This window comes from Gymnoscopelus braueri (assembly GCF_963280865.1).
Source record: "Gymnoscopelus braueri genome assembly, chromosome: 4".
Classification (NCBI taxonomy): Eukaryota; Metazoa; Chordata; class Actinopteri; order Myctophiformes; family Myctophidae; genus Gymnoscopelus; species Gymnoscopelus braueri.
This window is the reverse complement of record NC_137605.1, coordinates 19,420,329-19,447,361: the sequence shown is the minus strand read 5'-3', so window position 1 is coordinate 19,447,361 and position 27,033 is coordinate 19,420,329. Positions and strand designations below refer to the sequence as shown.

General features: G+C 40.4%; 3 protein-coding genes across 3 annotated transcripts; 2 read left to right on the top strand and 1 right to left on the bottom strand.

The window, feature by feature from the left end:
* LOC308084689 (germ cell-specific gene 1-like protein) lies at nt 1-4,478 on the top strand (the record flags this gene model as incomplete). Its single annotated transcript, XM_080427507.1, has 6 exons — nt 1-196; nt 609-797; nt 1,514-1,561; nt 1,988-2,140; nt 2,825-2,936; nt 3,860-4,478. The coding sequence occupies 6 exons, from the start codon at nt 1-3 to the stop codon at nt 4,230-4,232; spliced, it is 1,071 nt and encodes a 356-aa protein (XP_080283633.1). The 3' UTR covers nt 4,233-4,478.
* Nucleotides 4,479-6,753: 2,275 nt separating this feature from the next.
* Nucleotides 6,754-10,005, bottom strand: rcvrn2 (recoverin 2; the record flags this gene model as incomplete). Its single annotated transcript, XM_080427525.1, has 3 exons — nt 6,754-6,845; nt 7,040-7,151; nt 9,628-10,005. 3 exons carry the CDS (start codon nt 10,003-10,005, stop codon nt 6,754-6,756), a joined length of 582 nt encoding a protein of 193 aa, XP_080283651.1.
* A 6,423-nt stretch (nt 10,006-16,428) lies between these two features.
* On the top strand, nt 16,429-21,972 carry LOC308084702 (transmembrane protein 100). Its single transcript, XM_080427526.1, has 2 exons — nt 16,429-16,588; nt 17,370-21,972. The coding sequence occupies exon 2, from the start codon at nt 17,490-17,492 to the stop codon at nt 17,922-17,924; it is 435 nt and encodes a 144-aa protein (XP_080283652.1). The 5' UTR covers nt 16,429-16,588; nt 17,370-17,489; the 3' UTR covers nt 17,925-21,972.
* Nucleotides 21,973-27,033: the final 5,061 nt, after the last annotated feature.

The window sequence follows — 27,033 nt, the reverse complement described above, 5'->3', positions numbered from 1 at the left end:
ATGTTGGATCAAATGTCACGTCGTTCTCGTTCCCTGCTGTCCCTGTCCCTGACCTCTCTGGCCCTGTCTCTGTCCATCCTGGCTATCACCACGTCCTACTGGTGTGAGGGGACACACAAGGTGGTGAAGCCCATCTGCCTGTCTCCTGTCAAGATGAAGAACTGCGGCCAGAACAACAGTGAGCCTTACACCACAGGTACTGGTAGGTATCGTCTTTTAGCTCTCCCAGCATTATATCTATTTTACAGTGCATGCCACATGTCTGCCATTTTCCTTAACCACTGATAATTTAGAGCTTTACACTTTGCATTCATTAATCCCATTATTCCCATTTCATTAGTGGATCACAATTTCTTTCTACTTTTTTTTTTTATGGCCAAGGTTTCATTTGGTTAATGTTAATGTTTGTTGCTAAATTGAACTCCATAATTGACACGTTTTCCTTTAATTGGCCATCCACACCAAGCATGATAAGTATATAACTATAATCATAATTGTGAGCATCCACACTGACCATCATAGTTGTGGTGTGCTGAGCAGTTGTCCGGCACATGGCACGTTGTGTTCCCTGACTTTCACTCTCCTCATGTGCCCGTGGTGCTCTGCAGATATTCCCACTCCCATTCCATTCAACAACACGCTGTCTCTGGCCCGGAACGAGGAACTGGCCGAGATCAGACAGAGACAGCTAGCTAACGCAGTCCATTATGTCTGGGAGACAGGAGAGGACAAGTACGCCTTCAAATACTTTCATACTGGCTTCTGGATAAGCTGTGAGCAAGAGCAACACAGCAATGGTGAGATGTACAAGACACAAATGTATTATAAAAATTTAAAAAACTGCTTGAATGCTCCCACCGTGTATTTATTAAACAAACAATGTTTCGACCCAAAAGGTCTTCATCAGGTTCATCCGGATCGGGTTCCCCGGTGGGGGATGTGAATAGAGTAGCTCTGCTTGAAGTTCATAAGCATAATATCTCCCTTGGTCAAGGGGGAATTCCTTTGAGTGAGCGGTATACTGTGTTTGGTTTCCCACACGGACACCAAACGTCTTTTTAGTGTTTTAGGCATTAACTGAGGCTCTTAGAACAAGTGCAACAGGGAGATGAAAATAATTTATAGGCTTAATAAGAGCCATGCTGCACTGACAATCTTCCTGTTGAGATAATATGCATACAGCATAATGAATAGTCGTGCACATCCAAGGTGCTGGAATAAAGCACATGAGAAAACATATCCACACGCTGGAATTAAAGCTCCCCTTCTTCATTAGAGACATTTTGACCAAAGTGGTGGAGACCAAATACCCACACAAAGACACTGCAAGTTGACCAGTGACATCATAATCACCTACATATTTGCAAATAATTGTACCAGATGTAGGAAGTGAATTTTCAGGTTCTGTCAGAATGTAACACAGATCCTGAATTACAAATATTTGCTTTCTCCTTTTCATTCCTTTGTGTTTTATTTCTTCTTTTTTACAATGTTAATAAACATTATATTGCAGATGAAAAGTGTCGCAGCTTTACAGAACTAACCCCCGAAGAAACACAAGGTAAGTTGAAACCAAAGCTGTCTATGTATGAACTACTGTAGCTGCACCTGTGCCATATCTTTGAATTAGGTGGATGGTTCCAAAGGCAGAAAATGCATTTATTTCTTATTTTCTGAAAGATGTGACATCATTGTACAGTCCACTTGCATCATTCTTCTTCCTAAAGGAAGAAGAATGAGTTATACTGGCATTTGGGTTGCTTTCAGTGGTGTGCACTGTGCAGACAAACAGAAGACCCAGAACTCAGATTTATTATATTAGTCATACAACAAACAATACAAATAATTAGGATAATGTTGAAAATCGAAATAGTGTCGCTTCAAGCCGGATTTATAAAATATATTTTTAAAGATGTAAGGTAAAAAAGTTTACCTTACGTTGTGTTGTGTGCGTGCGTGTGTGCGTGCGTGCGTGCGTGCGTCTCAGGGGTACTGTGGCTGTCTGTGATTTCTGAGTTCACCTACATTGGTCTACTGGGGATGGGGTTTCTGTTGAACTGGTTGGAGGTGCTATGTGCTGACAAGGAGATGTACGCGCTGAAGATCAACTCATTCGCGGCTATCTGCTGTGTACTGTCAGGTGAGTCCTGGTGCTGTATCCATTATATTAATTACTCTGCTCTACCTCTTTATTCTTGTTTATCTATTGTGCCAGGGACCATAGGAGAAGATTTGGCAAGATTTGGCAAAGATCTTTGAAAATAGACACAAAATAAAATGGGGCTTAACTTAAAGGGATATTTCACTTAAAAGAAAACTTTGGGTCATTTTATCATCTACTATCAGGCTTTTGTGAGCCCCCCAGACCGTTTTTAAGTTGCTTGATTCAGTATTTAGATATTTGATATTTATTTTATGAATCTAACATGTAAAAAATGGAGTTTGAAGTTATAATGGGTTTGTATAGGAAGGGGGCGTGTCTGATAAAATGAATATCAAATATCTAAATACGGAATCAAGCAACTTAAAAACGGTCTGGGGGCTCACAAAAGCCTGAGTAGACAATAAAATGACCAAAAGTTTTTTTGAAAGTGAAATATCCCTTTAAGGGATAAGTGTTTAAACTGTTTCAAATTTTTCTGGGGACCCCCTTGGAACCACCTCAAGGACCCCTGGGGGTCCCCAGGCCCCATTTTGAAAGCCATTGTTGAAAATGTATAAATTGCCTCTTAGACGATCTACTGTAACTTCAAGACATTAACTTTCTGCATTTTTTATTGTATAAAAATGCATTATTAATTGTGTGTGTTTTATCTCTCACCAGGTCTGGTAGGGATGGTGGCCCACATGATGTTCAGTACAGTGTTTCAGATGACCATCATTGTGGGACCCAAAGACTGGAGGCCAGATTCTTGGGACTATAGCTGGTCTTTTGCGTATGTTGGCTAAGCTTTGACCTTGAGCTCTTTGATTTATCTTCCCCATCCTTTTTCCCTCAACACCATATCTCTTCGCGGGAAAAATAGCCTACAAGCTTGCAACATGTTGTGAGGTTGTATATCTGCTATTTCCAGCGAAGAGATCTGAACCACAAGTTCACCTATTACAGTATGACATGCCCAGAATAGGGATGCTAGGGTGTGGTTAAATTGTGTGAAAGCAAAATTCAAGCCTCATATAATGTAGATCTAGATAAAATGCTATCCTATATTAAAATTGGCTAATGGGAGGGTGGGCCGGCCGGCCGGCCGGCAGGCAGACCATGGCCACCTCGCTATGACTCAGACATAACCATAAACAAACCCAATACTCCCATATATAGGCATGTCACTATGACACAGACATAACCATAAACAAACCAGATACACCCATATATAGGCATGTCACTATGACACAGACATAACCATAAACAAATCCGATACGTCGGCAAGGACTCGAGGGAGTGCTGTGCCCCCCCGCCGAGCCGCTTGGATATGCGTTTGTCTAGAACCGCCGATCCGACCAATATGCCCATAGATGGGCATCCCAATATACAGGGTATGGGCATATACGAATGACATCAGGGATCTCTATATATGGGCATAAAAGGGACAAGGACTGACAGATACAGAGATCTCCATATATGGGCACAAAAGGGACACAGACAGACGGGTACAACGGGGACAGTTTCCTGTCTCTCTCGTTGACAATAAAGGCAGAAAATCCCCCAAAATAACTTGTCAGGTGTTTTTGAGTGCTGCTACCAATGTTTTCCAATGGATCTTTGTTTCCAAAAGATCCCAAAGTGTACTGTAACTTCCCGAACAGTAACTACTCCCCCTCCTCCTCCACCTGTCTCCTCTCTCCTCCTCCTCGTTAGTCTGGCCTGGCTGTCGTTCGGCTGCTCTATGGGGTCGGCGGTGCTCACACTCAACTCCTACACCAAGACCATCATCGAACAGCGACGCAGACAGATGCGCCAACAGAACGAGGCCAGAGCTGCTACCCTCCTCTCCTCCTATGATGAGGTGGTCCCGGGCAACAGTCTGTACTCTGTCAGCGGATTGTTGCAGTGTCCAGATGGGATGGTCAATTTGTCGTGGGCCCCGGAGAGCGGCGAGTTCGGAGTGTGGGACAGGGATGTACCGACACTGGTGTTAGTAGGGGGATGCGGGGTGGAGGGCTGTGAAGATTGTGACAGAGAGATGTATGAGATGGAAGAATCCATGGACAGGGTGGACTCACCCTGTTAGAGGATCAGAACCTCTGATTATACGAGTGAAAGTTTCACGTTCTTCTGTTCATCCACACAGGGGCTGTTCAAAGAGAAAGCATCTGCATGCAGCGTCTCTGGGTAACTCCTGGAAGAATGGACTGATGCCAAATTTGCTTTGTCGGTACTTCCTGAACAAACGGTGGAATATATGTGGATATGAGCCTTTAGCTAACTACACTCTAATCGGAAGGAAAGTATTGCACAAGAACCAATCCAAAGACAGCAGGTTTGGTTTATGCTCACAGCGCATGTGACATTTTTTAGCTCTGCTATAGAGGCAGGGCTCTAAGGATGACAATGTCATCAAATGTATCCTGTCTTTCTCTGGTAATAAATACCATGCAGAACATACTTTGTCACCTAGAGAAAACATACACTTTATATGATTTATATATGATGTTTATTGTCAAATAAACAGAAGTGTGATCTTTCTCTGCTGATTCCATGTCAGTCAGTGGTGCTTTAACCACTTGAACCCCAGGCAGCATCCCGATTCTGGGGGGAACATTCGCCAAAAATAGCTTGTAGATCGGTCTGAGTACAGCTGTAACTCAAGTCTGTTTCACTAAGACTAAAGAGTTTAAGTGGTTAAGCACAGGGCTCCCTTTTTACGACATGGCCCTGAAGGGGCCGAGCCGTCTAGAGGAGGTTTGTGAGTCTGTGTGTCTGAGTATGTGTGTGAGTCCAGGGCTAATATCGCAAACCTGGACCGATCATCGCCAAATCCTCATTTTATTGGGTGTATATTCTGGTCCCCATGGGTAGGTGAAATGACTTTTACCTGTTAGTGAATGTGTCGTGCTTAGCATCATTTTGACTGGGCGAGCCGAGGCTCCAACCAGCGACCTTGCCCAGATGGCCTATCTACACACTCAGCTACAGCCTCCCCGTAGCTGGAAGTGAATGGTGGTCGAATCGGACTGAAACCTTGCAAATTAGTCACATGGAGGTGACTAAAACATCACAGATGACTGGCTACACGAAGTCTGAGATTCACATGGAAGCCACGCCGTTATTAGAACCTGTCTGGTTTTAAAGAAGAATGAGTTGTATTTTAGACTTTAGTGAGACAACACAAACACAAAGTACCAGTAGGGGAGAGAGGAATCTCAGTATGGAAAGTCAAGGAAAGAACAGTGCACTTGTGGCTCCAGAGACATGTGTCTTAACCACTATACTGTCTCTGGACACCATGCACACCTTTTAGTTTTTACAGTGTTGGGACTTGTGTTCACAGTTTGATGCAGATCCTGTCATATACCACAGACATGGGTCTGATAAGCCTGTCATACATGTCACATGCAAGACACATGGAACCTCCCAGCTGAAGCACGCACAAGACAGACACACAGGGTTAGGAAGATTACAGAGATTGTGACACGTCTGCTCTCTCATGTTAAACAGAAGATTATGGGAGTAATCCCAAATTGGATGGACAAACAGACAAATAGATCCAGGAGAGATGGAAGGCGGATGGAGTGGGTGGGGCGGGGGGGTTTAGCGATGGTGGGTTGTGTGGGGGTCACAGAATGAGTTTGGAAAGAAATGGCAGCACATGCTGGCACACACACGAACTACACAAAATGTAGATAAATACACATATGCCTACAGTATTCTCAAATGATGGATGAGAAAAATATTTATATAGTAACAACCTATAGGCATTTATATATGCAATTTGTAAATTTAAGGGCTAAGGCACTACTTCCAATTCCATCAAATGTATATGCAGTTGGTGGAGCATTTAGGCCATCATGCCAAATAATCCTGGATTTTCTGTCTGGTGACAAATACAGCCAGAAAACATGGGTCGTCACGCAACATGTTGTCAAGAGGATTTTTTTTCACCCTACAGTATGCCAGTATGGAATACATTCGGTCAAAGGGGAATTTATTGCTCTCCAGGGTATAGGTGAAATTAAAAGACTTGCACCAACACACATATTTGTGACAAAACCTTTAATGAAGCTTTTTTCTTCTTCTTTTTTTTACAGCACATAGTAGATTACTGCACTTTGGTTAAAATAGTAACACAATTTCAAGAGGATTGTCCAAACAAATCTACCAAGCAACATTTTAGTGGGGATTAATTCAATTCTTAAATTATTCTGTCTGTCTTTGAGTCTGTTACAGAATGCATTACATTCACCAACATTCTACAAAAGCTGCTCATTTGTAAATTATAATTAATTTTTAATTGCAATTACGATTACGATTTACAATTTATTGCAATGACTTATAAAATGAGCAGATATGCTAGTCACCAGAAAACCACTTAAATTGAATAAACGCTTCAGTAACGTACATACGTCAAACATGAATGTACTCATATTACTGTAAACCTCTGCTTTCTCAAATGGTTTGACAAGGACACTGCTGCGAAGGAAGTATTTACAGAGAGGGCTAGGAGGAGAGATGGAGTGAAAAAGAGATTGCGAGAGCACAAAGATTTAAACGGATAAAGAAAACATTGAACAGAGCAAGAAGTGGGGGTGAATTTATTGTTTGACTGGTGGTTCATAGGTGATGAGACGCATGGCGTTTTCATTCTCAATCACCCCTGTTATGAACTCTCCTTCTGCCAGTCGCTCTGGAGAGAGAGAGAGAGAGACATGCACGCACACGCACACAGACAGACATGTTACAGTGGGTTGTATACGTACAGTATGCAATATACAGAAGGGCTGCAAATAGGGCTGCATCTCTTGGCAATTATTGTATTGATACATTTTTGATTAATAATCGAGAAGTGTGTTTTTGAAAGATTTTGTGTGTGTGAATTACCATTGTCCTTTTTGTCGAAGTAAGACCACAGCTTATTGGCTCTCTTTTCTGGATTGTTCTCATCGTCTGGTAACTTGCTCTGCTCTTCTTTAGGAATCAGCTTAAATATGGCCTGCATTGGATGTGGAGGTGAACATGCATTTAATGTAGAGAACAATATACATTTATAACACACACACACACACACACACACACACACACACACACACACACACACACACACACACACGTTTTTATCATCATTTCATGTTGGAAACATAACATAAATATGAGCAAAAATGTGTAATGACAGCTTCAGCATTTCTTTTACACCGATCATTTAATGAATTATGTAACAACAAATGTATGACAGTTGACTAATATCTTAAGCTCTTAAGTTATATTATTACTATATATTAGCAATTATTATTATTATTACTCAATAATTATTATTATTGTTATTATTATTTTACTTTTCATTGACAATCTGTTATTGTTTATGAGCAGATACATTTACACCAAAAAATCAATAGTGTCCTATGGTAATTATGTGGTGAAGTTAAGATCATGCCACTAGAGGGAGATGTCACAGTAGCCCAGCTGGCTGTTCACCAAAGTGGTCCTTGACCGCTCCTTGATCATTGTCTGAGTCTGAGCCCTTAAATCCTTGTGTATGCCACTGTAATGCATTTACAAACCCAATTTATTCATTAGAATTAAGCTGAATACACACTATACTCCCTAAACTACATTTAATGCAATGTTATTGTCCATGCTTGTTTAGCTTGCCTGTCGGAAGTTGTGTCTACGGAATCGCTCTGACCCATTTAATTGTGTAGCCTAGGAAAACTGGTCTCCCAGAGAAAGGCCTCTTTCAGTAGGCTACATTTCAGTACAAGTAGGCTATTTACTATATACTATTTACTTGAGTAAGTAATACTATTTACTTGAGTATTGTATTTATGCAAAAAAAAAATTTATTATTATAATTATTTTTTTTACAAGCTCATGACTTTCACTCCACTATATTTCAAATAGAAATATAGTGGAAATATAGTAGAAATTCACTTAACTACATTTCTAGGAAGGGACTCTTCTTGTAACCCAAACTAACAAATATATTATGAATATATTAACCACTGTAAGCCCTATTTCAAGTAGAGTTAAAATAGCTGATCTACAAGCTCAAAATGCATCAGACGTCGTGAGCCTGCTATATTCACAGTTTTTGTAAATGTTCTAAATTGCAATACAGCAATACATTGACATTACAAATAAAATGTACTTTGTAATTTGTGCTTTTGAATACTTGAGTAATTACTTGAGTATTATACTTTTTGTCCACCCAGCTGCTTTGGGGTCAAACCTTTTAAGTGTGTGTCCCACATAGAGAGGTAGCACTCATCTCCCTCACCTGCAGTAGATTAGCATGGATTAGCAACAAGCCCTGGGCCAGACCCTTACAGTCTTTTTTCTTTCACGGCTACTCTCTTGCCCTCTTTGCCTATCTAGTTCAGGCTGTGAAGACTGTAGATGTTGATCAAGGTGGTAGTGTCTCATCTACAGACGTACAGTTAACTTATAAAATAATGGTACTCTATGCCCCCACTTCCTTATTGTGAATAATTTTACTTAACCTGCAACTATCAGCTAGCTAGCTACATATCATATGTAACTACACATCTCTTAACCTACATGCAACATGCAAACTCTGAGGTTTCTTAGAGGCTTTGGAACTCTAGGCCTTTTCACTAGCTTTATATTTTAAAAAAAAGTGTGTATGGACAAATGTCCAATGGCCTCCATTCAAAACAATTAATCAAGCTCGACTCCAATGATTTCTAGACTACCCAGAGTTCTACATCATTTGATTTAAAGCAGAAGATATGAATGTTTGTTATTACCAAACAACTTGAGCTTCAACTTGAACAGCTAGAATAGAGTAAGATAGGTCCAAGAGTAGAATTTAGGTTAAATGGCTAAACCCTTTAATCACAGATTATTAGGATTGTGAGGTTCAAGGGGCCTGCCTAATGGATGATAAGGCAGGTCTTGAAATTGCTTCTCTCAATTTAATTTAGAGATTAGCCTTGGTTTCTGAGAAAAGCAGATTTTTAATTAGTTCATCCCCCTGTTGAGCAAAATTTTAAGTGAATTGTGTGTCTCAATGTTCATAGTAGCACTAATGATCTAATTAGTAGCAGTCCATTTGTCCTTAATGAAATGGTCTTTGTCAAAATGATTTGCTTTTATGCTCTGCAACTATTTCAGGTGGCATTGAAATAAAGTTATATATACTAATGTTTAACATAAATGTTTGGGAGTCAGTTCACATAGACATGTGCAGGTGACAAGAAGAAGAACCAACTCTGGAAAACCTACTTTGAAACTAAAATCGAGACAATGTGTGTTGTCACAAGACCCTACTCTAATAATTCGCCAGTATTTTGTAAATAATACCCAATCGACCGTTTTTACCTTTTATGTCAAGGATTCAGTGTCTGAATCAAGGACACTTCATATAGGACACATGGTCGTATAGTGGGCATTGAATGTGGGACGGTTCTGTTATATAAGGACGGTAACTTAGACCACCGTTCCCTCCTCACCTGGCAGATTTCCGACACCTCTGTCTTGGTGATGTACCCGTTCTTGTCCACGTCAAACAGTGAGAAGGCCCACTCCAGCTTCCTGGTTGGCTTGCCCGAGGTCATGTGCAGGGCGATGATGTACTCCTTGAAGTCCAGCGTGCCGTCTTCGTTGGTGTCAAACGAGCGGAACACATGGTGGGCATAGGTCTTGGCATCGCTGTCTGGAAAGAACCGGGCGTAGATCTGCTCAAACTCCTCCGGGCTGATCCGTCCACTTGGGCACTGCTTCTCGAAGTTCTCGTACCACTGGGAGATCTCATTCTCTGTGAACTTGGTGTTCAATTTGAGGTCCTCCAGGATCTCCTTGGACAACTTGCCACTTGTGGCATTTCCCATTTTGGCAGTTTTGTGTGTGTCCACCCAACGTAAATGCACCAGCCCAAGTGTCTTGGCAAGTTCCTGCCAAGTTCCTTGACGTTTGAGATCTCCCCTTTCTCGCAGTAAAAGTCCCTCTTTGCTCACAGATTTGGCCTCTCAAGTTGATGTCCAAGGCTCCAAAAGAGTCCTGCAAAGTAATTTTTAGAGAAACATTCAATCAAGAGATGAAGCACTAATGAAAACATCTGACATCTCCAGTTTAGAACCTAGCTAGCAGGACAATCAATATCAATAATCAATAATGTAAAGGGAGCTCCAACAAACTTACCTGTGCGATGTCCAAACAGAAGATGAGGAAATGTGGGTTAGGGATTGACAGTTAGGGATTAGATGGATGATGGTTACGAGACTGAGGGAGGGGATGAGGCATTAGCCGGCTACCAGGGTTAATTCTGTTAACCACTTAAGCCCTATTTCAAAAATAGCTAAAATAGCTGATCTACAAGCTCACAACGCGTCGCATTGTGATGCGTTGTGATCTTGTAGAGCTGCTTTTTTTTGTTGCTATTTCTTTGAAATCGTTTTTCAAATCTTTGTAAAAATGTTTAAATGTTTGGAGATTTTCGCATAATAATGATATATGCCCAAAAGGGCTGCCGTGCGGGTTGAAAGTGGTTCAGGGTCCTTCTTCTCTCTCCACCTTTGCTGGTTTTCTAGACTGTTCTGCAGGTTCCTGCTGGTTTTCTAAGTAGGGTAGTGGTTTTCAAAGTGGACTGCAGGGACCTTGAGGGGTTTCCAGGGGGTCCTCAGCCAAATTTGTAGTTTAATTATACCATAATTCAGTCCACTTGAAATGATTACCCAAATATATTGTGTTTATGTTGACATAGATTAACAATATGTACACTCTTATGTAGATTTATGTAATTTAATCGTATGAATGGTCTAATGAAAATTGCCAATTTGGGGCTGGCCTAGATTTGTAGTATTCTTCTTTTTTCTTTAGTGTAAAAGCAGGAGGCTGTATATGCTGTCTAGGTATTGTAAATATAGGCCAAAGTGGCCTATAAATCATCAATCACCTTTATTCTATGTTCCACCCATGTGCATACTAAACTAAACTAAAACTAAACTAAGTTAAGCTAAAGGCCTGTTGCCCTAAAAATTGGGCCAAAGGCACTATGGTCATGTCTATCTGTGTTTAATATTTTTTGGTGTATTGCTATTTATGATTTTTTTTAATATGTTTTATTTTAAATTAGTTTTCTGTGGCTATTTTGGGGTCTATATGATCATTTTGGGTTAACTTCTGTTGTTTTTAAAATGCTATACAAATAAAGGTGACTTGACTTGACATTACTTGACTGGGCTATTGGCCTTTCAATGGGTTTAGTTGACCCCTGGGAACTAATTCTGGACTACCATCTGCCAAGGGTTTCCAAGGTGAGTTTAGCCTTAAAGGTAGGGCAACAGATAAGGGACATAAGAGACAACAGATGAGTTTGCCAGGCTGGACCACTTCAACTCACAAAACCTTATTTACTGCATGTTTTCTAAATGTTGGGGAGGGGTGTATTTAGCTGTTCAAATACCCATTTCCAAAGGGCTAGGGTTAGGGTTATTTATTGTTTATGATAATTTATAACTCCCCGTTTCTAACCTGTGCCATAGCTTACTGGTTAGAGAAGCCAGGGCGTCTGGTAATGAGAAGGTCACAGGAGCTGCCTCCTGACCGCCCAAGCCTTTGTTTCCTACTTATATTGATCCCAAATGACTGGCCATAGGTGTGTCCGGGTAGCTCAGTCGGTAGAGCTCTCGCCTTCAGACCACAAGGTCATGGGTTTGATCCCGGGCACCGCCAACTCAGCGCTTGAGTATAGCATGGCTTGGGTGCGGTATGTCGTGTGGTAAATACTGGGAGCTGAGGATAGGTGTGTCGCTCTACCTCAGCAATCCAACTCCCACTTGTTTAGCGCATTGTAACGGGGACAGACTCCCGCGTGTTGCTCGGCTGTTACCGACTTACTTACTTATGGGGTCTATTTGCCCCTGTCGACCAGTTTCCCAGCAGACCCCATTACATCAGTGGAGCCCAAAAGCATTACGCTATTTGTTGCGGTCAAAAGTGTTTTTTATTATAGTGTTTATAATAGTTGTCATTACACACGCATCCATGCTTTGGTTGTCCCACACGAGCCGCTACAGTCTCGTAAATCATGTTTTGGGGTGAGCGTTTGGCTAAACTGCCAATCAAAGTGACTGTACTGGCCACATGGCCAGTCATTTGGGATCAATATAAGTAGGGAAAAAAGGCTATATGTTATTTTAGTCCGGACTTTTCCTTTAACTCTTAACAGCTCCCCCCCCCCGAGCGCTCATCATGACCATCTGAGCAGCCATCAGCAGGGTGAAGCTGAAACTGAACTAAAAAAAAGGTCTCCCCTACCCCTGACATCAGTCTCCCTGTCCCACGTCCTCTGCCATATCTGGGTGACAATGCTGTCCCCCCTGTCTTTGTCTTGTCTTTCACCAGGGATTTGTTTGTCTTTTAAACTGTTGGATGTTGGAAAGTGTTAGGCCACCGTCTTCCTTGTTATTGGACAGCATGTTGACACTGCTGCCCACCTCTCTCTCCTGGAGCTGGACTGACTTTCTCCCTTCTGTTCTCTCTACAATGTTTTTGTTTGAATTGAAGCACAATTCTTCATACTTCCCCTTCAAACTTCATACTTAGTTTGTGGGACGACGATGTCGCGTGTCGGAAATAGTCGATCTACAAGCTCACAAGCCGTCACGGAAGATTGACTTTATTGTTTGTTTGTAAGATTTCTTGCCTTTATTGATATGATAGTAGGTTGACAGGAAATGGGGAAAGAGATGGGGGCCCTATTTTCACCGGTGCCTTACCCAATATCCCTAAACTTCTTTGACATGTTTTACTATTTTTAAAATAGTTCAACTAGCCGATCTACATCGACACGTTGTGAGCTTGTAGATTGGCTATTTGAACTATTTGAAAATGTTTTTAAAAATAGTTTAGGGATAATATGGCCCTGTGAGTGACATGCAGCAAAGGCCGTCGGGATCGGGACTCAAACCCACGACGTGCTGTCAGGCTACTTTGGAGCCTAGGTGCCCGAACCGCTACGCCAGCGGTCCGGGCCTATTGATTTTTTTACTTTGTAGATTTGTATGCACAAAATGACTCACAAGTGCACTTGTGAGTGACAATGCCATGATATTGTAGTGCAGTAGAAGTGCAGTAGACGTGTAGTAGACGAAACATCAACTGTACAATACCAAACACACAAAAAAAAATTAAGAAACAATTATACCTAAAAAAGAATTGTGACTGGCAATTATGACCTAAAACCTCAAGGCTCTACAGGTTGTTACTTTGCACAGGAGAATTAAGGCTGCAATACTATACTACAGTGTAACATGCGAGAAAGAAATACAGCCAGTGGGTAGTTCAAAAAAGGATTATAAATACACAAAATTGGCCAACTGTTTGACGAAAATATTGCTTTAGGATCATTATTATTATACTATTAATAAAAACACCAACATAAGTGGCAGCAGTGCCACCAATTATATTTTTTACGGTTGCAAATACCACCAAATTGGTGACAGTCTGGTGCCCTAAATGTCTTCATAATTTTCTTCTGGAGGAAGTGCATACATTTTTATAAGACGTGCCCTGATATGTATGCTGTTGTCTGACAGACTATGCTTACTTACTTGATATTGTCGCTGTCGGGCAGAAACTTATCTATTTTTATGTTTTATGGAAATGAATGCCCTACTTGATCATACTACAGTGTATCATGTGTAACGTATGAAAATAGCAGATCTACAAGCTCAAAACATGTCGCATTGACACGTTTTGAGCTTGTAGATCTGCTATTTTCGCTTTTTTTTTTACAATGTACAGATGTCCTCCACCCTGACTCTTTTCAATTCTCCTCTCCCTGACAGCCTTTTTGATTACTATTCACTCCTACAGTCCGAGATATTTCCTACTCTATTAATATGCTAGTCCATCTGCAGGATTACTCATGCCTTTTTCCTGCCCCGCCCCACCCACCACTGAGCCAATTATCATCACCGTTATCCACAGCCAAGTGACTTACTGTACCTCCACCCCCACAATCCCGCTGATACCTGACCTATGACCAGTACTCTAAGCCTGAACTGCAGCGAGCAGATCTCTGGTCATTCCTTCAGTGTTTTCCTCCTATAGCGAAGAAAATAGGGATTGATGGAAGTATAGGCTGATCTACTGTGGATGTCTGGAAGGCAGACTGAACTGTCTGGAATCAGATCACATTAACCAAGGAAATTAGTACTGTATGTTCCTTGTGCTGCTAGTAATGTTTAAGTGAGCATAATCCGTTTTCAACAATAGGATGTGCCAGAATTTTCTTCAATCAAACAAAGACACCTAAGTAATTGTTTTTGGAGCAAATGGAGAGCGATTAAAACTCAGTGCTCAACTCGATAATGTTTTTTTTTTTTGATTCATACATTAATTTCATTTTTTCTGTTTGCTGCTGCTTTTAACTTGGCAGACTATTTCATGTTTTGTGTAAAGAACTTGTTGCCTTGTTGCTAAAAGGTGTTTTTTGTATTGCATACAAAGCATTTTCTTTGGCTCATGGTGACAGCCCAACATAAATATTTATGCAGTAACTGAAAAGGTGCAGTGAATTATACATTCAAAATAAAACACTTTCAGATATTTACTAAAATAGACAGCAGACATAAGACTCACAATCTTGTTACAAGACATAGAGGCATACAACTAGCTTTCTAAAATGTTTTTGGAACAAAATCATTCATGTAACTAGAAAAAGTGCTCCTCGGAGCACAGGTCAGGTAGATTGTCGTGGCCTCCTGGTGGCGCTATAATAGACCAATGTGAAAAGGGTGCCATTTCTTCTTAGGCCTTTGATGGCAATCGGACACTGCATGCATTCATGATTAGAGGCATTTTGTTCCAAAAATGTGTTTTGCTAAATTAGACCTGCTGGTGGCGCTATAATAGGGCAATGTGGAAAGGGTGGCATGTCTTCCTCAATGTAGTGTGAATGTGTGTGCAAAGTTTCACCGCAATCGGACGCTGCGTTCATGATTTGCGGCATTTTGTTCAAAACGGTCCTGCAAACTTTGGAAGCTAACCTTAGCCAATCAAGATGGAATATGGAAAATCGGACAGATCCGTGTTGATCACATGACTATAGAGAGGTTCTGAATTGGCATCCAGGGAGTGTGTGTGCACAGTTTCGCAGCAACCGGGCCAACGGTGCCGGAGATTAGCTGCTCACAGACAGATGGACACACGGACACACGGACGGACGGACGGACGGACGGACGGACAGGGTGCAAAACATACTCTCGCCATGCCTTTTGGCCTGGCGGAAACAATAAAGACATAGATTAATAAAATGCCACTCCGGTTTGCAACGTACAACCTCATTGAAGTCAAGCATTATGTATTTCTGGCTTTTTTACAAATGTATTTAAATATAAACAGATTTAAAATGACAGATTTAACGTGGTATTTCATGTTTGCCTCACTTTTAACCTTTCACTTAACCACTTGAACCCTAGCTTCGCTATTCTGGGAGGAACATTCAGCAGAAATGGCAGATCTACAAGCTCACAACATGGCGTGATGTCCTGTGACACGTTGTGAGCTTGCAGATCTACTTATTATCTACAAAGAGATTTGGTGTAGAGGGGAAAAGGGGCCTAGTGACCCCTGGGGGACACTGGTCAACTAAGAATATAGGGTTTAAGATGCACTCCCCTCCTTTTTTCCCTCTACACCTCTTTGCCGAAAATAGCCCATCTACAATCTCACCACATGTCGCGTTGTGAGATTGTAGATTTGTGAGCTTGTACATTTTTGCCAAATGTTCGCCTATTATGACATGCCTAGAATGAGGATGCTAGGTTTAAAGTGATTAAATATACTCAAGCATGCTGGAACACAGAAGCCCATGTTTTTTCATACTGAACAAATGTTATGTCCTCTTTTCCTTCTAATTAATGTGCAGATTTTGTTTTTTATTATCCTCCCTTTTAAATTCCCAGGCAGTTGATGTCCCCCTTTTGACAAAAAAAACCTATGAATGGTTCTATAGTGGTTGAATGGTTGCAAGAGTTTCGGAGCTAAAACATAAAACCAAACTTTGTGTCGGCGGTGGAACACAACCCAAATCTTAAGAGTGAAAGAGGGAGGAAAAGAGGAAGGGAGTGGGTCTAACATAAATACCAGCTAATGGCTTATAATGACGCTTAATGACAGACGAGACCTTCCTACTCCAAACAAGGAATGGCAGAACCAAACAAATGATAACACAACAATCATAACTATTGTGACGTCTGCCATCTTCTGTGGGGCCTCATGTTGTGACGTACACGATGGAAAGGTAACAACGGGCTATGAGTCTCCCGTTCCACATTATGCTGTCTCAACACAGAGACACACATCAACAGCACTTTCACTTAAATGACTCATATCACCATCTCATACTGAGCATTCGTCTAAAGCTATTTTTACATAGATGTCCTGAAGTCAGGGGCCGCAACTGAGGTAAGCAATTTTGTGCTACTTCTCTTAAAAAAATTCTCTGTTTATTTGCTCCTGGTAAATTGTTACTTTTAAATTCTGCATTTGTACTTTATTTGTCTAATTATTTTATTTTGTCTGATTTTGCTTTCAGTCGGTTACTTCTGAATGGAGTAATTTTGATAAATAATGACTAATAAAGTTGTTTTTCAGTAATATTCCATCCTGTCTAACTAACGAGCTGATCCCACATTTAACTCCATGGCTTGTGTTTTAGCAAATATGTGAAGAATACAAATACTATGTACTGCCTATACTGTTTCCAATGGCAGAAAGGCAACAGAAAGCTTGATGTTTGATGACATGGCACATAAAAATTCATAATTGTCTTGTTTTTATCAGTTAAATTCTACAAACTAAAATGAACTTTATAGTCAGTGGAAATACGTTGTTAAAGAACAGCTTGGGTCCAAGTGCATTTAGAATGTTCGTGTTGTCAAGTGGGAACATTTCTATAGGCCAATGGCCATCTTTAATGGACATTTTAAAAAGACATTTGAAAGATAGTTGTCCTTGGGTGTGCAGGTATACTGTATATGTGTGGACTTGTATCTTTAAACCTGGCATCCCTATATGTTGGGGATGTCATTATAGGGGAAACTTTTCAATTAAAAGTCATTAATTCTTTTCATAAAATATAATTTTCTCTCTTGACTGCTAGAGATTTAATTGCCAGTTAATGGCAATTCTGAATTCTTACAACTAGGCCACATTGTCAAGTACCATGTCTGTGTTCCATATGTAGGATTGGACCCAGGGCTGTTGACAGAGGACAGTGACACTGAGGGAAAAAAAGAAGTAAATCAAGAAAACAGAGCCAGAGGCTTGTTCACCGTAAACCCCCTGACGAGGAATAAAACCCGACATGGTAAAGATGGAAACCCTAGATCCCTCCACTTTACCATCCCCCACCTCTACTGTGACCTACGACCCCAAATCTGAGACCGTGACTTTACCCGGAGGGGTCGTCTCTGTGGCGGGCATCACTGTGGTGACCGGGGGCGCCGAGCTGTCCTGGGGGTCCTGCATCATGGCGTTTGGCGTTTGGGGGACGCTCATCGGCTTGAGCGTGGTGGCCCTGGGGCTGTGGCGCCAATCCCATTCGTCAGGGGTAGATACCTCCCACCTGCTGGGACTGGGCTGGGTGATCCTGGCGGTCAGTGTCGGGGCGGTGGGCAGCGTGGCCGTCTTTCACCTGGCGACGAAGAGCAGGAGAAGGCTGAAGAGGAGGGAGAGGGAGGAAGGGATGATGGTCCTGGTGGAGGAGAGTGGGACTGTGATGAAAACAGTCACCGTGTAACTTAAGGATGAAATAAAACAAATGCATACAATGGTATGAAGCAGTGGTTCTCAATTGTTTGTAATTTCAAGGATTCCCATAACAATTTCTACACTCTCAGAGTTACAGACCTGTAAGGGTCCATTTGGAACCCACTCAAGGAACCCTGAGGGTCCCTGGACCCGACTTTGAGAACCACAGGTATAAAGTAATAATTAAACAATGAATGTATAATAATAATGAGATAGTGTACATACATAATAAAATACTTAATACTTTCACAACATTTGGTTCTGCTGAAGCAATCCGAGGCCATTATGGCTTTTTGCGATAATGGCTCAGAGTTGCATACTGTAGTAACGCATATAAATAGAGCAGAATTAACTCTTCATCAAACCTTGACGTCTCAGTGAGTTTTTTTTACAATTTGAATTGAGATATGTTGTAAAAACTGTTGCATATAAGAAATAGAACACTGGTTGAATAATATTGATGATTTGATGATCTTGCGATCACAAATGTGACATTATTTGCTGTAACTCACTCCCTCTCGTGCTCCATTGTTTAAATAGAATAATTAAAAATGTAAATATAAATGATGTTAATTGACCTGTCTGTGCTAGTAATAGTAGTTTAGTGTCCACTCATGTAGTGTTCCGTCCTCTTCATTCCATCTTTCACTGTATAGTCGAGTGTTTCTCAACCTTTTTTGGGCCAGTGCCCCCTATCCAATATCCAGGTCTCTTACCACCTCCCACACCACACCCAATTATGTAAGCTTTATTTGTATTGTGTATTGTGTTGCTTATATAATTTAGAAAACATATCATGGATTTCCTTCTTTTCTTTTTTTTACATTAAACTAGACTGTTAGTATGGGATTATTATGTAATTATTAGCCTACTTCCCAGGGAGAGAAAAAAGCCTGTTACGAAGTAGAATTGTATTTATTGTCCCATTAGTCCCCTCTCACAGTACTGAATGACAGGGCTGTCAGCTCTGTCACAGGGATGTCAGCTGATGTGACAGGGCCTGACATCCCTGTGATAGGGCTGTGACAGGCATCCCGTCAGTATAATGTTAGTATCGTGGTCAGTATGATGGTTAGTGTGAGAGAATGAATGAATGGTTTTATTTTGGTCTTAAGCCATAGAGTTAGTCACAACAAACAGCACAAAAAACAAAACTTGGACCGAAAAGTTGTAGGCTGAAGCCATAGCTTATGCCTACCCTTTTTTTTACCGTATATGCATAAAACATAAACAATAGCAAAACATCGATACAAAAGACAAAAACAAAGACGAAAATGTGGGCGTTTCACATACTATTGACTTTTATGGATTAATGAAGTTTTATATGTATCTACTACATTATCTTTAAACATTATCTTGAATTTATAGATTGAACTGCACACTATTCCATATTTCTATTGCCATAACTGATCTACATCTACTTTTAATGTTTGTTCTAGCTCTAGTAGTTTCGAACATTCCCCTCAGCTCATACCGGTATCATGTCAGTATCATCATGGTCAGTATCATGGTTAGTCATGGTCAGTATCATGGTCAGTATCATGTCAGTATAATGGTCAATGTCAGACAGTATTATGTCAGTATTATGGTCAGTATCATGTCAGTATTATGGTCAGTATCATGTCAGTATCATGGTCAGTGTCATGGACAGTATTGTGTCAGTATCATGTCAGAATCATCGGTGGGCAGCGTGGCCGTCTTTCACCTGGCGACGAAGAGCAGGAGAAGGCTGAAGAGGAGGGAGAGGGAGGAAGGGATGATGGTCCTGGTGGAGGAGAGTGGGACTGTGATGAAAACAGTCACCGTGTAACTTAAGGATGAAATAAAACAAATGCATACAATGGTATGAAGCAGTGGTTCTCAATTGTTTGTAATTTCAAGGATTCCCATAACAATTTCTACACTCTCAGAGTTACAGACCTGTAAGGGTCCATTTGGAACCCACTCAAGGAACCCTGAGGGTCCCTGGACCCGACTTTGAGAACCACAGGTATAAAGTAATAATTAAACAATGAATGTATAATAATAATGAGATAGTGTACATACATAATAAAATACTTAATACTTTCACAACATTTGGTTCTGCTGAAGCAATCCGAGGCCATTATGGCTTTTTGCGATAATGGCTCAGAGTTGCATACTGTAGTAACGCATATAAATAGAGCAGAATTAACTCTTCATCAAACCTTGACGTCTCAGTGAGTTTTTTTTACAATTTGAATTGAGATATGTTGTAAAAACTGTTGCATATAAGAAATAGAACACTGGTTGAATAATATTGATGATTTGATGATCTTGCGATCACAAATGTGACATTATTTGCTGTAACTCACTCCCTCTCGTGCTCCATTGTTTAAATAGAATAATTAAAAATGTAAATATAAATGATGTTAATTGACCTGTCTGTGCTAGTAATAGTAGTTTAGTGTCCACTCATGTAGTGTTCCGTCCTCTTCATTCCATCTTTCACTGTATAGTCGAGTGTTTCTCAACCTTTTTTGGGCCAGTGCCCCCTATCCAATATCCAGGTCTCTTACCACCTCCCACACCACACCCAATTATGTAAGCTTTATTTGTATTGTGTATTGTGTTGCTTATATAATTTAGAAAACATATCATGGATTTCCTTCTTTTCTTTTTTTTACATTAAACTAGACTGTTAGTATGGGATTATTATGTAATTATTAGCCTACTTCCCAGGGAGAGAAAAAAGCCTGTTACGAAGTAGAATTGTATTTATTGTCCCATTAGTCCCCTCTCACAGTACTGAATGACAGGGCTGTCAGCTCTGTCACAGGGATGTCAGCTGATGTGACAGGGCCTGACATCCCTGTGATAGGGCTGTGACAGGCATCCCGTCAGTATAATGTTAGTATCGTGGTCAGTATGATGGTTAGTGTGAGAGAATGAATGAATGGTTTTATTTTGGTCTTAAGCCATAGAGTTAGTCACAACAAACAGCACAAAAAACAAAACTTGGACCGAAAAGTTGTAGGCTGAAGCCATAGCTTATGCCTACCCTTTTTTTTACCGTATATGCATAAAACATAAACAATAGCAAAACATCGATACAAAAGACAAAAACAAAGACGAAAATGTGGGCGTTTCACATACTATTGACTTTTATGGATTAATGAAGTTTTATATGTATCTACTACATTATCTTTAAACATTATCTTGAATTTATAGATTGAACTGCACACTATTCCATATTTCTATTGCCATAACTGATCTACATCTACTTTTAATGTTTGTTCTAGCTCTAGTAGTTTCGAACATTCCCCTCAGCTCATACCGGTATCATGTCAGTATCATCATGGTCAGTATCATGGTTAGTCATGGTCAGTATCATGGTCAGTATCATGTCAGTATAATGGTCAATGTCAGACAGTATTATGTCAGTATTATGGTCAGTATCATGTCAGTATTATGGTCAGTATCATGTCAGTATCATGGTCAGTGTCATGGACAGTATTGTGTCAGTATCATGTCAGAATCATGTAGCCGATAGCAACGATATACTGTACCTATACCTTTGCCAGCAGATAAGTAGATGGATCCCTTTGTCTCTTTCTTAACCATGGTTGGGTGTTCTCTCCCTCTAAGTGGTGTGATTTGTCTCCATCTTCTGGCAAATGGACTAACTATAATGTCCCAAGGATGGTTGATTGATTGATTGATTGATTGATTGATTGATTGATTGATTGATTGATTGAACACCACAAATAATATTACACATTACTACATGTCATCAACAAATAAACAGTATACAAAGGAGAAAAAGGGAAAGGAAAAACACCTTTCAAAGGGAAATAAAAATAGCTCCCCTTGTGAGTTGTGACCTTCTCATAGATATGTTTTAGGCCAATTTTTTACTTAATTTTTAATTTTGTACCAAATTATATTTAACAAATTGGGAGGGCTTTCTTTTTTTTGTCTAAATTTCATCAACAATCCCTTTTGGCTTGGAAACATTATGTTCACAACTTTTGCCCACACAGGACTTTGCTTTGGAATATTGGAGACATTGTTAGAAATAAAATTTTAATGGTTCCAGAGGGGCATAAATCACTTTTTAGTTTTAAAATAAAATAATTTTGGTCATGTGTTGTCCCACAAACGTGTTATGTCTGTTCATGATTTCCCGACTCCTTTTAAAGAATACAGATCTTTACTTAATGCTATTCCTAGTGGGATAATGTAACTAAAATAATTTAGTTATGGTACTGGGAATATTGTACAACCATTATTAATGTTGGATGGAGTTGAACTTCGGGTCAAATTTGTTTTGCCTACTGACCCCTTAACAGACGACGTCACACTGATAAGAACCAGTATATGCGCTCAATGAAACCCATTCAGGTCTCGCTAGGACGCGCCTCACTAGCCAACACACAAGAGGGGTTAGGGTTGGGATGTGCTGAAACCAGCGCACCCCAAAACAACAGGTTGGGAATTGATTGCGTGAAACAATCCCCTGTGCATCCATTCTCAACGTTAGTAAACAAATAATTGGTCTATTCATAAAGGAAAGACTGTTGTTCCAAGGGGAACATTATTGTAGCCTATGGTGGTCACATATTATGGACACACACGAGTGGAAAAGAGCATGGCCTAGTCGCTTATTTTGGACTTATTTTCATAGACCTGGTCACTTCAAAAACACTACCTAACATAATTTAGATGATGGGACTTCAGTAGCCTTGGATGATGGATCAAGATTATCATAGAATCGATTTTGACATTTTTATATCTACGATAGTCTTGGCTAGCACTCCCCAGTGCGTCCTGCACTTTCACCAGTAAAGCCCGTACTTCTCCGTACATTTACAAAGAAAACATATAAGGTGCTTACCCGGCTGCCCCAAATGTTAACTCGCCCTTCGGAGTCTTTCTGTAATGTATTAGTCCGTTTTTTCCAATAAAGAAGTGTTTTAATCCAGGCTGTGTTGAATTCTGTCTGAAGTTCTCTGTGGGCCTCAATGGGCGGCAGTGACGGGGCGCATCCGGTGAAAGCCGGAGTTACATTCAATGTAACCAGGAAGTAAACGAGGGGGGGAATCATAGATATATATAAGAAAGGCTATGGGGGAAATGGCGTTCGGCCACAGACGGAATTAAAACACATATCTATTGAAGAATATGGACTAATACATTGCACAGACTCCGTAGCGTGAGTTAACATGCTTGTAGATCTGCTATTTTCAAAATATGTTATGTATATTTCATAAGTTGTGAAATGGGACATTCTGCATAATGAGTATTATACTTTTGGTACTTAAAGAACATTTTTATGCCAATATCTTTGTACTTTTACTCAAGTAAATGTTAAGACTTTTACTTGTAACAGAGTATTTCTTCATTGTGGTATTGATACTTTTAACTGCCTAGAACGACTAAAACGACTTTTGTCCTTTAAGCCCCCACTGCCAAGAACGACTAAAACGACTTTTAATTTTTTCAAAAAAAAAAAAATCTTTTTTTTTTTCTTTTTCTTTTTTTTCCTTATTTATTTATTTAATTTTTAACCTAAAGACCAAGGAGATATGATTTGTTGAAGATCTAGACTCCAATCCACTTCCTTGTTAACTTAAAACTTAAACATTTTGTATCTTGGCTCCTGAGTACTTTCTTTTTCTATGAAAAAATCTCTGGCAGTTTGTCAAACGCAAAAATAAAAAAGTTCTGGCAGTGAAATTAAGTTAAAAAGTACTTTTTCCACAACTGGTGGTTAATAGGTCCTCTGCAATCTATCAATAATTATAAATAGGATTTACATTGTTACTGCTTTAAATTTAAAAGGGACACGTGTGTTTTCCACACTAGCTGAATTTCTGTAAATTATGTAATGTGAAGGTTTTTTTAAGCCCTTATTATTTCATAGGAGATACAGAAGAGAGCCAACACTCCGTGTATTCCATGCAATCATCATGGAATACATACATCTCCTAATCACAATTAAACCAACAGGCTACATACTCACGAATGGCTAAAACAGCAGAAGATAATTATAAATAGTCCAAACTTGCTTATGTGCTTACTAGTGGCACAATGGCAGTTATAACAATTGAATTGTATATGTTCCCATAGTCCAAGCTCTCATGATATGATTTTGGCGTTTTGGTGCAGTTATTTTTATTAGTTTTATACTAGGGCTACTGCGGTCTGCCCTACATGGATGGAGAGTCCTGCGAACTGTCCACAGAGTTTTGACTCATTGTCCAGTGTTAGTGCACTGGAATCATACTCAGAGCGTACCAACCCCATTACAAACAGCACTTCTCATGGATAAATCAAATCACACAGACAGGTACACATGGACAGAACAAAAGTGACTTCTATGCAGACCTCTGCTTTGGGTTAAATGATGACCGAAATAAATTAAACACTGCGAGAGCGTTGTGAGAAATGTTAACACAAATCTTGTATGGGGGTCCCTGGCACCAAATATTTTCAGATGGTGGTCCATGGCCAAATACATATTAATTTGGGGGTCATTGCTGTGACAACTTTGAGAATCACTGCTGTCATCTTTCTGTCTATAAGCCTGCCTGCTTGTCCATTGCTTGTCTGCGTTGTACATGTATCGTACAGGAAGTATTATGGTTGTCCCAGCTGGCTGTTCTCTGTTAGAACAGAAATGTCATTTTGGAAACATTTATAGTATGTTTGAAGCAAAATCTGGAAAATGCAATGCTGAGCTAATCAAGGTTACCAGAGATCAGATATAAATTGCCTCTGTCTGAAATAAAATCTGTAATAAATGTACGATTATTATGCTGAAACCCTCATATCGTAACATGCACTCCTCACTAGTGGTAGAACAGTGAATCATAACTTATTATGTTGGGATATTAAATGTGAATAAATTCACTATGACTCCAGAATTTTTGTTTTATATTTAATAAAAGAGAATGGCAATAATACATTTTAAAACTATAGACATATACAATATATTTTCATTTATTTCAAGACAAGGAAAAAAAGGGGGAAATTAGATTAAAAACAGTGCCAAAGTTATTTTAACATCCTTAAATTATATTCCATGTTTTTGGCTTTCCACCCCAGTGTTTACACAATCACATTTAAAAAAAACTAAAAGTAAATAAAATATAAAATAAAATATACGATATATACAATATATACATGAAAATTGACTGATTCACATGACAATAGGACTTTGTTGGCAGCGTGCAACAGTTAATCGAACGGTAACCGTAAGAGTGGGCACTTAAACCTTGTGGGCACCTGTTAAATCGGCTATTTTTTTCTAAATGAAAAACATTAAGAATTTGGAAAATGGTCTGAAATAATGTAAAGTATACAGGATTTGAACATGCATGGTACATCATTAACAGACCTAAATTTACCCTTCAACTATTATGCCCCTATAGTGACTGGCTGATCACAATTTGTTGCAAGTGTAGAAGTATTAGGCCTTAAATCTTAAATGTTCAAGCATGTTCATATCATGTATACTTAACATTACTTCAGACTATTTCCCAAATTCTTTATATTTTTACATTTTGCAAAAAAAATGCCATTTTAACAATGAGGTGCCCACAATGTTTAGGTGCCTAGTCTTCCGGTTACCGTTCGATTAACTGTTGCACGCCTACAACAAAGTCCTATTGTCATGTGAAATCAGTCCATTGATTCTGTCAAGGTCGTCTTGATCATAGATATAGAACCCTAGATACCTCATTGGCCGCTGCAGTTCGTTGGAGCGACCTGTATCGCGGCCACCATTTTAGAGGGAGCACGCTGCCACTCAAAGTGACTACTGGCCAATCACAGCGTGTGTAACTGACTAGTTGCTGCGCGGCTGCCTCTTAAAGGGTTAAGGGCTGGGTTACGAAAAGACCCGCCCCCACCTGCCTCTGATTGGCCTACCGAACATCCCCTTCTGTGACACACACGGAAGCATCCCGCTTGCCCAGCGGAAGCTGGTGCGCGCCGGAGATACAGACGCCTCAGGGCCGGAGGAGGCGTCTACCTTTATATGTCTATGGTCTTGATCCTCAGCAGAGTGGGACCGCTCTGGGTGTGCACTGATGTGATGAGGCCTCGTTCTCCAGGCTCGCTGCATTGGAGGCACGCACAGCACAGCTTTCTGGGAAGGCTGACCCCCAGCGGAGGCTTGGATGCTATGATGGCAGTTCTCAGAGAGAGGAGTAGTAGTTACTCTGGAGGCCCCTTGTCATGGGAGTGTCTGTCATGGATCCCCCGCTGAACTCCTGGGCTCCGTCGGGCGTCTCGCCGCTCCATGAGGTCCGCAGGGCGCTTACGTCACACTGGTACGCCAGCAAGTTCTCTTCAGGTGTACTGACTGAAGTACTTTGAGCCTAAAGAGAGGAGTGGGACAGTACCGTCAGTCTAGGATCATTTGCAGCATTATGTTGAACCTCTAATTCAGTGGTTCTGAAAGTGTGGTCCAGGGACCCACAGGGGGTTCCCCAGCTAAAAATGTGTTAATATAGCATAAAAATCTGTTCAACCACTATACATTGGCTATTTGAAAATAGACGATCTACAAGGTCACAACAACGTGTCACGACGCGAAGTGTTGTGAGCTTGTAGATTGACTATTTTCAAAAGAAATCTTGAAAAGATGTGAAACATTGTGAATCTTTTTAAGAACACAAATCTTGTACAGGGGGCCCAGGTACACAAATATTTTCAGATGGGGGTCTGTGGCCAAATACTGTACATATTCATGTGAGGATCCTTGACATTAAAAGTTTGTACAATAGATCCAGAGATTACACTATTGTTAGTAGTGTTAGTGTGTCTTTTTGTGTGAAAAGAGCCCTGTAGATGTTAAACAAGTGCAATATCATGTTAAATCTGTGCATTTTTCAGTTAGTACCTGGTGGCTCACACAGCAAGCGCATGCCCTGTGAATCACAAGGATCTGACTTTGAATCCAAGTTACAAGCCTTGCAAGTCTCTTTCTCCGTCCTAGGGTCCTCTCCTCTCTGTCTCGAGGAGGCAACAGAGCACTGGTCTCACTGCCCAACATGACCGGAACTTTCTCCACGAGGAACTGCGGTAACACACCTATCAGCACAAAGGAAGTCATTGATTAGTTGATCAGC